Below are 15,546 nucleotides of genomic sequence, written 5' to 3'. Positions count from 1 at the left end.
TATGGACCAATTTAAGGTGCCATAAAATGGCAAACCAGCCATAAAAATGTTCCACACATAATGTAGACCATGTTTATGGTTGATTTGTATGGTGTCTTAAGTTAACCCATGGCATGTCCAAGTCTGCCCCAGGGTTTGTATAATGATAAGCTGATGGTCAGCCCCATCTCCAGGACCGCAGTGGAGTCTCAAATTGATTCTGGCCCCAGGACTGGTTCAAGACCCCAACATGGCCCTGGGAGTAACTGATGGTCTGCTGACTGTTAGCCTCTGGACCACACTGGGTCAACACTAAGCTATTGGTACTTAGTTTTCAACTTGCCAGTGCAAGAAGAGCGGGGGACCATGATCATGCACTGATAAGTAAGAAGAGCACAAACAGAACCTTATCCCTGATCCCAAAAATCACTTACTCTGCCATGCACAAGTGGCACGGCAGGAGGTGCGACTGTTGGGATCAGGGGTTCAGATCCTATGGTGACTTCAAATGAATGTGAACCAGGGGCTACAGAACCATACTAAATTAGCCATCTAATTTGCCATGATCCTTCTGATGCACTGTATAGCAAAGGGGATGATTCTTGGCTCAGTTATATTAGATTTTATTCTATTCACAGATCTGCTTGAAGCAGGTGCCTCAGAACTTGAGCAAGAGTAGTCTTAGAAGGGTGGATTGTGAAGTGGACATAAAATAGCTAATGGAAAAGCAAGGTGTAGAGCCCTTCCTTCCCCCTCTTTTCCCCCAAACATACACAGAGCAAAATTCAGAATCAGAAACCAGAACTCCTGATTCCAAGTCCCAGGCCTAAAAGTACAAGACTGTTCCTTCCTTGTTCTTGTTTTGCATGTATGTGAAACCCTTTGCTGCTGAGGCAACAGTTACTATAGAAATTAGTAAAATAGCTGGCAGCCAATTTCACAAGCTTTGAAGAGATCTTTAATACCAGCCAACCAGACACTCAAATTTAATGGTAAAATGTTGAATATTTAAGTCAGTAAAAAATTTTTATAGAGGTTTTTTTATAACTCTTTTTTTTTTGTAGAGTTATAAAAAAAAAAAAAAACCTGTTTGTTCTTTAAAAGGAGTGTTTAAAATTTTAGTGCCAAAAACCAAATCCAAAGGGTTTATGACCCAATCAAACTACCACTGGCTTAAACCGTGTCATTGCTTCCACTGTGCAGTCTCTGGGGAACAGACAGACTTTTTGTTTTCTTTCTGTACAGCACCTTACACATGACTGCCTGTCCAACAAGAGCTCCCAGACACTACAGAGATTTTTAACATCACGTCAGTGACATACACACGCCAATGGTAATAAACAAACAGGTCTAATAATGAAGAGAAGCTAAACCAAAAATAGTCTACCAAAGAACCACAAACGTGTTTCAAATCAATAACAAACCCACCTTAAGGGTATATATATCTCACATGGCTGACTCTCTCCTCCAAGGTAGCCATGCTTCTTATTATTTTAAGTTATCTAGCAATGGTTAATAGTCCCAAACTGATTATCTTTTGTGGTATGGGATGCATCAGCAGTCCCCAGGAAGACCGGTTTTTATACAAGGTAAAGCCTTAAAAACCTGCAGATAAGTGTGAAGTTGTCCTTTAAGACTAGTTAACATAATCAACTCGTGGGCAAAACTTGACACAGTTCTGTTCTTACATTTTGATGCTGTTGGAACCTGTGAGGGGATTCATAAGTACCCCACATATAATACTACAAAGTAATCTTAAATATTGGTCACAAACTGAATTGGTTTAATCCTGAATAGGGTTAAAATACAAAAGTGAATATTAGCCTAATTTATAAGGAGTAATTGAATATATTCGTCTTAATAATAACCTTCATATCTAAAATTCAAGACAATAAAAAAGACTTTAAATGATATTAGACTTCTAATTCTGTATTTGGGCACCTAAATAAATGGTGTTAAGTTGAAAAGTGCTGAACGGTCAAGGATACAGTTACCAAAGTACAAGATCTTTTTCATTATAAAATTGATATGGCAGCTTGTGATACAGAGTCACTAGTTTCTGGATTATGCACAAAGGAGAATTTTTTTTTAAGAATGCACATTCTATTTAAAACCAACTTTTTTGCACTGTTATAGCTAACATTGGTTAGAGGATTTGAAAGTAAAACTTTCAAGGCATCTTTACTTGTCCTCCTGCGTGCTACTTGGCACAATCCAGCAGACTCTGTTAATTGAATCTGCTCCAACGCATGCTCATTAGCATGTGTTGGAGCAGGCATTGGGCACATATATAAGTGCCCTTAGATTTGAAATATTATGTTGTATAGTTCATAAAGTGAGATATTGAAATTATATTCAGCTGTGAAGTTTAAAATTTAAAAAGAAGAGACTATGTTAATTAACTCCAGCATATTAAGCTATAGGTAATCAGTTAAGTTTGTCATTCTATAGTTTTGATCCTGTGTGTCATTAAGTTGATTTTTTTTCAAGCTGCTTGTCGAGGTAAGGCCTCAACTGCCTCCCCACGTCGGGGCTGCTTACCGGGCGCCAAGGCTCCGCTCCCCTGTGGTTGGGCATTTTACACGCGCTTACGTCGCCTGCCACGACTTTGATGTTAATAGAGTTGGTTCTGATGGTCCGGCATATGTCGTCCAAATATGAGACTCCTTGGCGTCCCGCAGGTCCCACATTGATGAGGGCTCCGCCACCCCTACACCCTCGCCCGTTCCACTGGGTGGTGGCCGACCGTCTGGTCTGGCCACGGATCTGCCCGTCAGTCAGGCAGTCCACAAAAGAAAGATGCAAATCAAAACAAGCACTGTGCTCAAGATGGTTCTCTTGGTCGCCGTCTGCAGTCGTCCTCCGATACAAACTTGTCCTCCGTGGGGTTTGAACCCCCTGTTTGGCTCTCCAAAAGCCCCCTTTGAGGGCTTAATTGACTTCCTCTGGTCACAGTTAGGGCTCACTCTTGAGCTGTGCCCCTATTACAGGGACTACGGTAGCCACAGTCAGACAGTGCCCTTATATTAGAGTTTATACGGTACTCGGCTCCTGCCAAGTCCCAGCCGCTCCGGCTGGTTAAAACAACAGTCAGATGCCCCGCAGGGCCAGCTGCGTGGGCTCAAAAGCCCTGCTGGGGCTTTCCCTTTCCCCAAAGGCTCCTACCGCGTTTGAAAGCCGCTCACATCCACTGCAACGTGCTCCGGCCGGTTTCAACTCCGTCGCTGCCTTCTTCCGGGTCCGCCTCCTCCCTGGCCATCCCCGGCCTCTCTTTTATGCCGGCCCCGGGAGTACCAGCCCCTCCCTTTCCCACACACCTGGGAATGGTGTGTTCTCGCCCCGTGTCTTGGGCCTGTGAGCGCGTGACTCGCGGGTTCCCGCTTGGGCAGGGAGCCCTGGAGCCTGCAGGCTCCTTCTCTCCCTCACACTGCTTACAAATGTAAGAGGCCAACATTTAGACCTTTCTCCTTCAGCTCCTGAAGTTGCCAAAAAATGGATCTTCCAAAAATAAAAAGGAAGGTCCTTGTATAGTATCTGTCTTTCCTTCACAGAGAAACAGCTTGCCATCTTTCCCTTACAGCTGTTAGAGAACCAGACTATTTCAGGTGTTGTCATAATTATTTTGTTATAACGAAGACTTTAATATGATTGTTGCATGGTCTTGCCTCCAATGTAAGCTTTGTAATAGTTTATACTGTGGGTTGACTTGTATAGTTCAGTGGATCCTCCTTCTTCTCACCTCCTTTTCCCACTCCCCACCCCCAACCTATGCTTGTAATAAAATATTAATTTGCTAGATATGACTCAACCGTGTTTCATGGCTTCAAGCTTTATTCGGTAAACACTGGTCCAAATAGGAGGAAGGGGGCTAGTAAAAGGAAGGGTTTTGTCCTGTCCTAATACTGCAAAATAATTAATATTGGAAAGGGGGAATAGTGGCAAAGAGACATTATATGTTTATGTATAGCGCAACATGTATATACTATTCAACAGCTAAAATGAGGGAAAAGTACTTACTCCAAAGGCTGATAGTCATAAAGTATCTCTGGGTACAAGCAGTCAGCAGAGCATGGTTTGATCTCCAGTGCTGAAATATTCATGGGACATGAAAAGTTTTTAATGATTTTTAAATGTGTTTTACCAATCTGAGATTTTTGTGATTGACAAAATCAAATTCTTATCCTGCATTCTTTTTATATTGAGATGCACTAAGTCAGAGATTGTATTCAGTTGTCTGTATGTGTGGTGGGAGAGTGGACTTACCTTGGGTTTTTCTCAGGTAGTATTGTCTGCCTAATCATGAAAGTAGAAGAGATTTAATTATCTTCGGGGCTTTTGTTCTTACATTTTGGTTTTTGCTCATAGGAAGCATATGATGGCCTATAAACTATACACTGTTCAGCCATGCTTGAGTAAAATAGTAATATATTATCCAACTGATGCAAAAGCAGAATTTTGGCAGAGGTGGAGAGGAGAAGGAGGAATGCATCTGGTCTACAGGGTTGTGAGGTTGTGGATAGGAGCTGTGAATCTGACTTAATCCTTTTTACTTTCTTCTGGGCTGAGATTCAATTTCTTCACCCTGTCTCCTGTTATAAATATTTTCAAACTCAGAATTTGCCATGGACATTTGCCAAATGGCACACACCTACCTTTTCATGTTAATGCGTTTTGCTGGTTTGGCATAAGGCTTTTAGAGCTCACTACTTTTTCCTATGGTTTTTATTTCTCTTCTCTATTTTAGTGCTGCTCCCTCCCCTTGTGGTTCTGGCATTTTTAGCTTAATCTCGCTACACTTCTCTGTGACTTGATTAAAACTTGTCCTTCTGTTCAGTGCTTTAATGCTTTCATTTTTTTAAAACTTAGCATTAATTATTTGAGATTAAAGTCAATGTTTTTGTAGTTTATGTTTAGAAGTGAGAAATTTGGGATTTAGTACTTAATTTTTTACTCCTGGGGGCACCCCTCTGTAAGTGGGGAAAGCAGGGTGGGTGTCCCCAGGGTTTGAAGGGTCTAGTCCTGTGCATCATTGAAATTTCTTTGCAAGATTGTACTCCTCAAGCCCTAGGAGTACCTGTCCTGCTTTCCCCACTTACAGAGGGTGCCCTGGGGAATGTTGGGGTGGCTGTCTGTAAACAGGGAAATTAAGGGTTCCCCACTTGCAGAGATACACCCCCAGGATCTAACTATTCAGATTAAAGTGTGACCAAATTTTCTGATTTCTATGGCCAAGAGGTGCTGAAATCTTGAGACATCAGCTAGGTATAGCTGACAGTATTTTTGGTGAAAATCCTTTGAGAACAGCTTGAAATTTTGGAGCAATTAAAACCATATCCTCATGTAAATATGTTATTTGGATTAGAGTCAGTATTCTGCCTCCTTGGCTTATCTCTTAACTAGAACAGTAATTCCTCTTTTAAAAGGCCATAGTTTTCACCTTCGGAACTGCAAAAATTACCAAAAAACAAACAGATGACTTTCAGTGACTTCGTTTTACTAATTATTGCTTTGCAGGAAGGTGGCATCTACATCTTGTTGCTTCTGTGTATTTATTAACTTATAAAATAAGAGTTTGCTATATTTATTTAGTTAGTTCCCAAAATTGTCCTTGGTGCTTATCAGAACAAAGACTTATTCCCTGCCCTGAAGCATTTACTGTTTAATTTTTAGGTGCAATTTAATTGGAGAGAGCAACATAAAGTAATGTGAAAGGGGTGCTATAGTAGAGGAGGACTTGCATTCATAATATCTTTTAATAGATCAACAGGAATTTAACCAACAGTGTTTAATATTTTATCGTTATTGTAGTACCTTGGATCCTTAGTCCCAGACCAGAATCTGTTGTGCCAGGATCTATATGACAGAGGGCAAAGACAGACCCTGTGCCCCCCCACACTCCCAAATTGATAATAATTGTTATCATAATATGTATAGAAATAGATGCTGCTTGCAGATGTTAAAAAACCAAACAAACAACACATTGTGCTTTACTGGAAGAAGCAGCACATTACTTTGCCCCAGCATCACAGTGTCTGTATAGATCGGGCACTTCAGCAGGTCAGTTTTTTTGGTTAAATGCCATCCTAATACCTTTTATTTTTCTTTTTTCACTAGAAAGAAGAATACATATGCAAAAATGAAGTGAACCATTTCCTGTGCTTACCACATTGTATAGGTATTTGTACCAGCGGTTTAAAAATTTGTACTTGTCAACTTTGCCAAATTGGTTTTTGCCGCACGTCTGACAAGATGAACAAGCCGGGACAGAGCTTTTTGTTGTGCTGGAACCGTTGCCCAATTTAAGTTAAAAAATAAACCTGCATGCTGATTCCCTGACGAAATGAAAGAGGTGATATTCTGGTCACCCAAAAAGGTGACAGATTGGCTGATGGAGAACGCTATGCCAGAATATTGTGAGCCGTTGGGAAGTTTCACTGGGCAGGACTTGATCAATTTAACTAAGGAGGATTTTAAGAAGCCACCTTTGTCACGTGTGTCTTCCGACAATGGGCAGCGGTTATTAGACATGATAGAGACTTTAAAAATGGAGCACCACATTGAGGCACACAAAAATGGGCATGCCAATGGGCACCTTAGTGTCAGCATGGATGTTGTCACCGGTGAAAATGGTTTCAGCAGTAAAATCAAACTGAACGGGATGCCAAATGGATATAGAAAAGAAATGATAAAGATCCCTATGCCAGAACCAGAGCGTTCCCAGTATCCTATGGAATGGGGGAAGACTTTCCTGGCTTTTCTTTATGCACTTTGCTGTTTCATCTTTACCACAGTGACAATCTCAGTCGTCCATGAACGAGTGCCTCCCAAGGAGGTGCAGCCTCCCCTACCAGATGCATTTTTTGACCATTTTAACCGGGTTCAATGGGCCTTCTCTATTTGTGAAATTAACGGCATGATCCTTGTAGGACTCTGGTTAATTCAGTGGCTGCTCTTAAAATACAAGTAAGTAAATACTTTGAAAACAGAGGCATTGTGTAAGTATAAGTGCTTTTTGGCAGGCTGAGACTTGAATTTAAAATTGAAATCTGTTTAATCTGGTTTTGGGATAGTTGGGGAGGGGTGTTTAGGTGTTAACTTCTAGAAATAACAGTTGGTCTTATCACCTTTAAAAATCCATGTATAATTATACACATGTTGAAGTATATGTGGATTTTTTTCTACAGAATTGGAGTAAGTCAAACCAAAATACCGAATTAGATGCTGAAAAACGTGTGGACTTTACTTTACTTAACTGCAGAATTAACTTGAGCTATAATACGAGAGTTGCCCCTAACGTAAATCATTTTTATATACAAAAAACCGTTAACCTGGATCTTGGTGCCTTAATTCAATTTGGCTGGCCCATTAGGGTATGTATAAGGTAGAGCCCAACTTTAGTTGCCAGCCTGACATCTTTGTGAAACGCAAGTGTTATATTTTGCATTGTGCTTGCTGTCACTTAAGCTAGGCTAATTTCATAAATATTATCATTTTTCTACGTTAAGGTAAATAGTACTTTTAAAAGTGCACAAAAATAAGCAAAATATATCATCCCAGCTCTTAAGAATTTGATGCTCATAAAAGGCCTACATAATACTGTGTGAAAAAAGCCATGTGAATACTTCTGGGATCTCTGCATTTTGGTTAATTGATTTTTATTTGGTTTTTTTTACTCAATGTAAAGATGGGAGAGAAAATCTAATGTATACTATCGTAGATGATTTAGTTTGGTACCTGATTAGATTAATCTCTCATTAAACCTTGTGAGCAAAGTGCTTAGGGCATTGTCATAATTTATTTACAAAATAGATGGACTACCAGGAATAAGTTTTAATTCTGCCATTGACAAAACAGTGCCACAATATTCTTGTGATTTCTTTTTTAAAGAACTTAAGGGACTATGCTGAGCTCATATTTTCTTTCTTTTTTTTTTTTTTTTGGAGGGAGGAGTGGGGATGTTGGTAGAGTGAAGGTACAGAATGCTTGCACATATCTCTGCATGACCATCCACTTTCTGAAAGTCCCTACCTAAAAGTTGGGGAGAGAGAGAGCCTTCCATTAGGGACTTTCCAACAGCTCCCATGCTCTTTGCTCCCCAGGATCAATCCTTATTTATTGGTTATTCCCCTTGACCATCCAGGAACCCAACTCTTCATGAAAAAGTGCAAACCTATTCTAGTGGTAGAATTTATGCTAGTCTTTTCCCTCAAAAGTTGCTATACTCAGAGTGGTCATCATGATAGAAAAAGTAGGTGTTCAGAAACATATAGCCTATCTTTTAATGGCTACTGGAAATTCCTTAATGGAAGGAAAATGTATTAATCACCATTTAAATGCATAGGTTATAGTGAGACTTTTATTTGTAGACCAGAATGAAAAAATGGAATCTGAAGATGTGTATTCCCCCCCCCCCCTTTTCAAAAGCAAAATAAAATCTTGTGATGACTTTCATTTAAACTTTTTTAAGTTAAGCTTTCTTAGGGAGGCTTTTGAAACATCCATGGAGTTTCAAATGCTGATACACTTTCAACCCTCTCTGACCTTTTGTGAGTTGTCTTCCCTGTTGGTAGTGCTAAAACATTCATTTTAATTTTGAAAAGTCTTCATAATGATTTAATTAGCAAAGCACTCTTGTCACACTGTATGATGTTATATACCATCTCATTGTCTGAGAATTCAAAACTGCATTATATATCTAGGGAAAGGAAGGCATGTACAGTTCACCATTGTGCTCTATAATTTGCTCTGACACAGTTTATTACTGTTGTTATTTGGGAATTTGCTATCTTTACTTCTATATACATGTGAAAGAAAGTATAGGAAGGAGGCTTAATGCAGTCACATTCTCCCACTTCCTTTGTGGATGTAAAGTTCTGGTTCAAAATAATTCCATTTATTTGTATGCAACTTTCTAGTTAAATCTAATGAAGTTATTTCTTGATTACACTTGTCATAAATGAAAAGACAAAGAGCCTTACTACAATTTGTTGCGAATTTTTTGTTTGTTTGTTTTTGAGCATGTGGATCCAGTGTGGAAAGGTGCCTATGTTGCCCTTGTTACCAAGAAGGCTAATAGCATACTGGGCTGCATTAGTAGTAGCATTACAAGCACATCTAGGGAAGTAATTATTTTGCTCTATTCTGCACCTGTGAGGCCACATCAGAAGTACTGTGTCCAGTTTTGGGTACCCCACTACAGAAAGGATGTGAACAAGTAGAAGACAGTCCAGCCAACAAAAAAGGTTTGGAAGCTGGGGGACATGACTTCTGAAGAAAGACTGAGGGAAGTGGGGGCAGGTATATGTGTGAAGCGAGTCTCCTCCAACACACTGTAATTAATCTGACGCACTGTAATTACTGTGCTCCAGCAGACTCCAGCATCAGATGTATCGGCATACCTGCACCGAAAAATGGCGGTGAGAGTGCTTTAACTAAAGTTCATTCAACATGCTTTAGTTAAAGTGCCCCACAGCCATAAATCAGCATGGGGATGCTGATACACATGACGTTTCAGGTGCTTTAATTAGAGCAGCTCTCCCCCAACTCCAGAAGCATGTGTATAAATGTCCTGGGTTTATTTAGTCTGCAGAAGAGAAGCCTGTGTGGGGATTTGACAGTAGCCTTTAACTATTTACAGGGTGGTTCAAAGAGGATGGAACTGGATTGTTTTCAGCAGTGGCAGATGACATAACAAGGACCAGTGGTCTCAAGTTGCAGCAAGGGAGGTTTAGTGTAACACTGAAACAGGGTACCTAAAGAGGTAGTGGAATACCTGTCCTTTAATGTTGTTAAGGCCTGGCTCGACTAAGCCCTGGTTGGAATGATCTAGCTGGGAATGGTCTTGCTTTGAGCAGGGGATTGGACTAGGCGACCTCCTGAGGTCCCTTCCAACCCTAATTTTCTATGATTCTGTATGCATGCCAGATTTGATATTTTTCCATAGCAGTATCCATTGAAATTATTTATAAGCCCTGCGTTCCTTTGTGATGACATTAAAATTGGCATGATCACAGCCCTTCTTCTGTTCTTTCCTGTCCTACCTCACTGAATGATTAGTAATGGAAATATCCATCCCACTCTAAACTTAGATATATTGCTGTCTATTTGATAAAGAATTTGATCCCATCTTTGCACATTTTCTCAAAGAGGTTTTTTTCTCTTAAAAAATAATAGAAGTGTCAGGGGGAGAAGAAGGGAGAGGGGAAGAAAGAAGAAAACTTAGCTGGGTAAGATGCTTACACCAATTGCCATACAGTGTGGTGCTGGCAGTAGGTCACTGGACTAATCCTTGTCAAGTGTGGATGCAGCCACTAGTAGTTCTGCCACAGGGAGAGCCCCACTCCATGCTATGTTCTTCACTTTATATTCTTTTCTTCATCAAAATCTACCAGAGCCAAAAACTATAATTATTTGAGCTCCATCTTTTTAAGCAGCCTGTCCAGCTTGGATACAAAGCTGATGCAAGACTGGAATAATTTGTGTGAACTAACACTTCATCCTGCTCTGGGTTCAAACAATGGAAAGAAGGTAAAGAGATGCCAAAAGTGCCATCACTGACAATTTCCAGTCCTCCTGTCTTACTGTAAGAGAAACCACTAGTATGTGCATCCTCAGTGCTGCCACCTCTATAGCTGAATGCCTGCATACTTTCAGTTCCAGTACTGATGACTGTAGCTGCTTTTTCTACTCCCCAAACTCAGGTGGTGAAATATGCATCTTGTGCTAGCAAAAAATGAATAACTCAGCATAAGTTTTATTTCAGACTAAAGAAAGGTTCCAGAGAGAAGACAAGGGACAAAGAAAAAGAAAAAAACCTCAAAGTGGTCTGCCAGAATGAGAGATCTGGCATCTGTTTCTATGCTGATGGCCATAGTGAAATCAAGCAAGTACCCCAGATATAATATAGGCCCTTGATGGATGTTACAGTTAGTTGCGATTAACCTGTTAATTTTGCCATAAATAGTAATGCTGCCACATGTTCAAGAAATTATTGGCACAGCAAAGCAGGAAACCAGCAGCAAAGATATTCCACAAAAGATCTCTACCATTTTTCAGGCTGGTTTCCATAGTGCCTTAAATTGAATGTGTGGCAGACTAACCAGAGCTAATAAGATGGTAATAATTTGAACAGGTCATGGAAAACAGGACATTCATATCCATTGTTCAGGGCAAATCCCTGCGGCAGACAGAGCAGTGTACATAATATTCACTCTCTCTAGTCTCTCACTTGGGCCTCCATAGTGAAGTATGGAAAAAATACTCTTATTGCATCAGAAATGATGAGTCTTACAGTAACAATTGTCTTTGGTTTGGTGAGTACAGTTCCTTGAAGATAGGTTTTTATATTGCTGAGTATGCAACATAGAGTTCAACACAGACATGTCTGGGGCTCTAAACAAGATGGAAATATGACAATGCTTGCCAGATTTCTCCTGTAAACTGCTCCACTCTGAGTCAGCAGAGCAATGGATGATGATGATGAAGCAAGTGTCACCACACTTATGTCAGAAGCATGAGGGCCAGAAATCCAGGAACAGGTAGAATGGTCAATGTCCGTAAGACCTGGGGCCACCCAAAGGAGAGCTGTAAGGGATTCATAGGTGATGTGGTTGGCTGTCTGAACTTGAGCACCACAGCTGCATTCATCATTGTTGGAGAGGCCCCAAGAGTGCATGCTTGCCTTAAATCAGTGCTTCTCAAACTATCTGATGTGGCGAACCGGCAGTTTTTTTTCCAGTGGGCCAGGGACCGGTGCCCAGTTCAGCCGGTGGCAGCAACTGCATGTAACAGCACTACACAAATGCATGACCGGCTGTTTCTTTCTCTTTCTTCACCTCGCACGACATGACATCACCTGGAGTGTTGGAATGTATGAACTGTGGTGCTATGACATATCAATGTTATGCTTCTGAAAATATATTTGTCTTTCCTGGCAACTCGCTGTGGACCAGCGACCGGTGGCTCAGTCCACAGATCACCACTTTGAGAAGCACTGCCTTAAACTGTCCAGTGCTTGTTCTGAGATTAAGTGTAGTCCAGACCCTGCAAGTCAGATGAAGTTTGTTAGCAGCAGAACTTGTATGATATATTCCCTGCTTTACTGATGGGGAGGCCTATGGTGTGGGTGACATGCCATCTGAAGTTTCAGTGAACTTATTGCACTGAGTGGAGAATGGGTTCTGAGATTTAAGGCAGTATTTGATTTTCTGGCTTGCAGCTACTAGGCTGAAGTGCAGAGAATGGTCTGGATCTTAGGCTTTAGGCCTAGGGCCAGGGTACCAGCTTGTCTCTGAATGTCGGGCGGGGGCCGAGGAACGCCTGAGAGGACTGGTAAGCAGTTAACTGGAGTTGGCATTCGACATCTAGTGATGGTCCTCATAATGTTAAGGCTGGAATTCAGAAACTTTGTGTGTGTGCTCCAGCCCCATATAACACACATCACTCAGCAGGAGTATATGCACGTGCCACAGCAGAGGTGTGAAGTGTTTGGAAAACTGCACCTGACATGATAGGTGTTTGTATGGCCCCTCTGCTATTAAGAGAGCACTGGATGAACAGGGTATTTATTCTACCTCATGGTGTTGCTTCAGTGAGATAGCAGAAGAAACAAAATGTGCATGGCAGAGTACTGTTGTCTGTCCTCTCCCAGACAAAAAAAAATCAACATGAATGCATCAGAAACAGGTTAAGTTGAAGAAGTAATAGAACTGTAATATAGGGTAAGGAACTGGCTGAAGGGGAGATGACAACAGAAGATAGAGGAAGTGCTCGGGTAGGGGTACTTACTGTGATACCACATTGATCCTTAAGGTGTTGGCACAAGAAATAGGACTGTATTGATTGTACTTGATGATGCAAAGAGGCGTCATCAGCAGAGTTGAGATTTATGATATAAAAAAAAAGCTTGATGACTTTGAAAACCTGAGTAATAGAGATGGGGTGACATCTTATAATACAACATATACTTAATCAACACAATTTTTCTTAAAAGCTGGCAGTTCATAAACTGGAAATGAGAAGACTTGTGGGTACTAGCCGATCACAGAATGATTGAGTTACCAATGTAATATAGCATTAAAAGATGCATGTTGTTCTAGAAGAGCTATTTCCATGAGAGACATTAATGCTTTCAAAAGGGGACTGGTGAGATCTCATCTGGAAATAAGTGTATAGTGCTAGTCTCCCATATTCAAGAAAAACATAATTAAAAAAACTAGTGCAGATGAGGAGAAAGGAACATCTAAACTTACAGAAAGAAAAATAAAGAGCTGATCTCATTTACCTCACAAAATAAGGGTGCAAGATTATGATTGCTGTCTGTGAATATGTTGTGGGGTAAGTACCAGGGAAGGAAGAGCTGTTTTGGGTATGAACAAGCCATACAAAAATTTAAGTTGGAATTAAAAGAATATAAGGATAAAAATTGGCCAAGAGGGATAGAAACCATAGATTGAAAGGCACTGGAAGCGGAGATGGCAGTAATGAAGGGGACATGAGAACAGTCTATTAAACCACTAAATTAATTATTGGAAACTTTAGTCACAGTATGGAATGTCTTAAAAAAGATACACTGGGAAAAGACTCTTACTGTTGTAGAAGAGCAAAAGAAATTCTGGCAAGAATACTTCCATCATATCCTTAGCAGGACTTCACCAGAAATCCCACTTACTTTGGTAAATTCAGAAGGATTATGTTGCCTATGAAGAAACTGCCCTAGACAAAGTAACCATTACAATACAGAAAAACAATAATTTTCAAGGTCAATATCAAACTGTAGCAGACATGCTTTAAAGGAAGGGAAGAGGCCAACAGGCAAATCTTGTTAAACCTTTAGTTTGGTTTGGGTGTTGGGATGTAGTTCAGAAGAATGGGAAGGAGAGATTAAAATTGAACTCCTTCAGAAAAGGAGATTTGAGGAATTGTAGCAACTGTTTTTAGTGTGTGCTGCTTTCAGCTGCAGGGGAAGTTTCTAGAAAGTCATCCTAATTAAAGATGGGCAGAAGGCAGGGCAGTGTGGCACATTAGAGACTAACTCGTTCAGAGAGGTGTGAGCTTTTGTCAGATGTTACATATGGACTTGCAAGTCGCCACCCTGCTTTACCTTCTGTCTAACTTCAAACTAACAGAGCTAACCAGCTGTCTTTAATTAAAGATATCATAAATAGCCAAGTTAGAGAATAAAAGCTGGTTTTCAACCATATTAATCTCACGTTGACTGGACCTTTATTCTGTATAACATTAATCAAGCCAAAGTAAAATGTTTGGTGCCAGTAATCCTGAAATTGGAGAGTTTCCAAAAATCATTAGACTCAACTTTTCTAGCATCCAGTTTTTTACTCTAGCTACACAGTGATGTTTCCTTGTGAATGTGATTCTTCATTATCTATTTTAAATGACAATAAATAGATTTAATATAATTTATCTGAGATGATAATTACCCAAGCTGGGATTTTTTTAAACAATGACTTTTTATAATACTATTATACTATTGATAATATATTAATAAAATGCAATAAAAGCTACTTCACTCGGCGATTTTGCCAGGCAATATTTCTCTAACATCTGTAGAATGTAACTAAATATTATTTAATTAACTTTATAATGTATTTCTTTGAAGGTTGCATACTCAATTAGGTCCCTATTCCCTGAATAATACATTAGGGTAGTCATTTGAAAAGCTTGCATATAGATTCTTATTTTTCATTTATCATGTTAATATCTGTATGCCTTCCAGAGTCCATTAACAAACCCTACTAATGTGCCATGTACTCCTCCTTAAGGAGAAACGTGTATGAAATGGAGTGTATTTTTTTGTTTGGATATTTGTATGTGTATAAGCTACAAACATATTTTGTACTAATAATTTTTAAGTCTGTGTGTGGGGGTTGTACTGCTTGTTAAAGAAAACCAGTCAAAGAATTATAAATTACCCATAGAGTACAAGCTTTTGAGTTGGGTCTTAATTCCTGTAGGAGTTCATTCCGCAGTCTTGGACTAGTCACACAGAATTTTTTGTTTCCTGTACAAACAAACGTTACCTTTTATTAAAGAAAGCACCATTGTGCCAGCTGAATGAAGTTTATCAACCTCAGGTTTCATCAAACTTTAGTTCATCCTACAAGCCGTCAAGCACCTTGATGGTAAGAACCAAGATCTTTAACTGGATTTAATAACTAATTGTTGAGATAATAGACAGTAATGTTCTGTGCCTGGTGGCATTTCCTGAGTATTGAAGGCTTCATCCCCCTCAAATTGCATTGTTGCATCACCTAAAAAAAAAAAAAAGTCGTGATGAAATGATGAATAACCTTAAGACAGTTTCATCTTTGCCAGGGTGGTTTAATCTTCTAACCAAACAGAGATTATTGGTACCTGCCACTCATGGATGCTACTGTCTGAGGAATCTTGGAGCACCCGTTAGCTACAGCTTTACATGTTTTACCCACCATTGATCAGTCCTGAAAAAGGAGACTTCCTTATCTAGAAACTTTCAAAAATGCTGTTCTCTTCACCAGTGTAGTCTGTCTTTGATTCAAACCTTCAGTCATCTGATATTCATCTAATGGC

General features: G+C 39.9%; 1 protein-coding gene across 6 annotated transcripts in view; it reads left to right on the top strand.

The window, feature by feature from the left end:
- SGMS1 (sphingomyelin synthase 1) overlaps nt 1-15,546 on the top strand; it is a 182,510-nt gene that overhangs the window by 150,656 nt on the left and 16,308 nt on the right. For all 6 annotated transcript variants that reach the window (XM_090057811.1, XM_090057809.1, XM_090057812.1 and 3 more), the window contains one exon: nt 6,094-6,942. In XM_090057811.1, coding sequence (XP_089913937.1) covers nt 6,320-6,942 — 623 coding nt within the window. In that variant the 5' untranslated portion in view covers nt 6,094-6,319. The remainder of the gene's footprint in view (nt 1-6,093; nt 6,943-15,546) is intronic.

The sequence above is a fragment of the Crocodylus siamensis genome, chromosome 7 (assembly GCF_052110815.1).
Source record: "Crocodylus siamensis isolate JL-2025a chromosome 7, ASM5211081v1, whole genome shotgun sequence".
NCBI lineage: Eukaryota > Metazoa > Chordata > Crocodylia > Crocodylidae > Crocodylus > Crocodylus siamensis.
The sequence above is the reverse complement of the archived record's forward strand: the minus strand, read 5'-3'. Positions and strand labels throughout refer to the sequence as shown.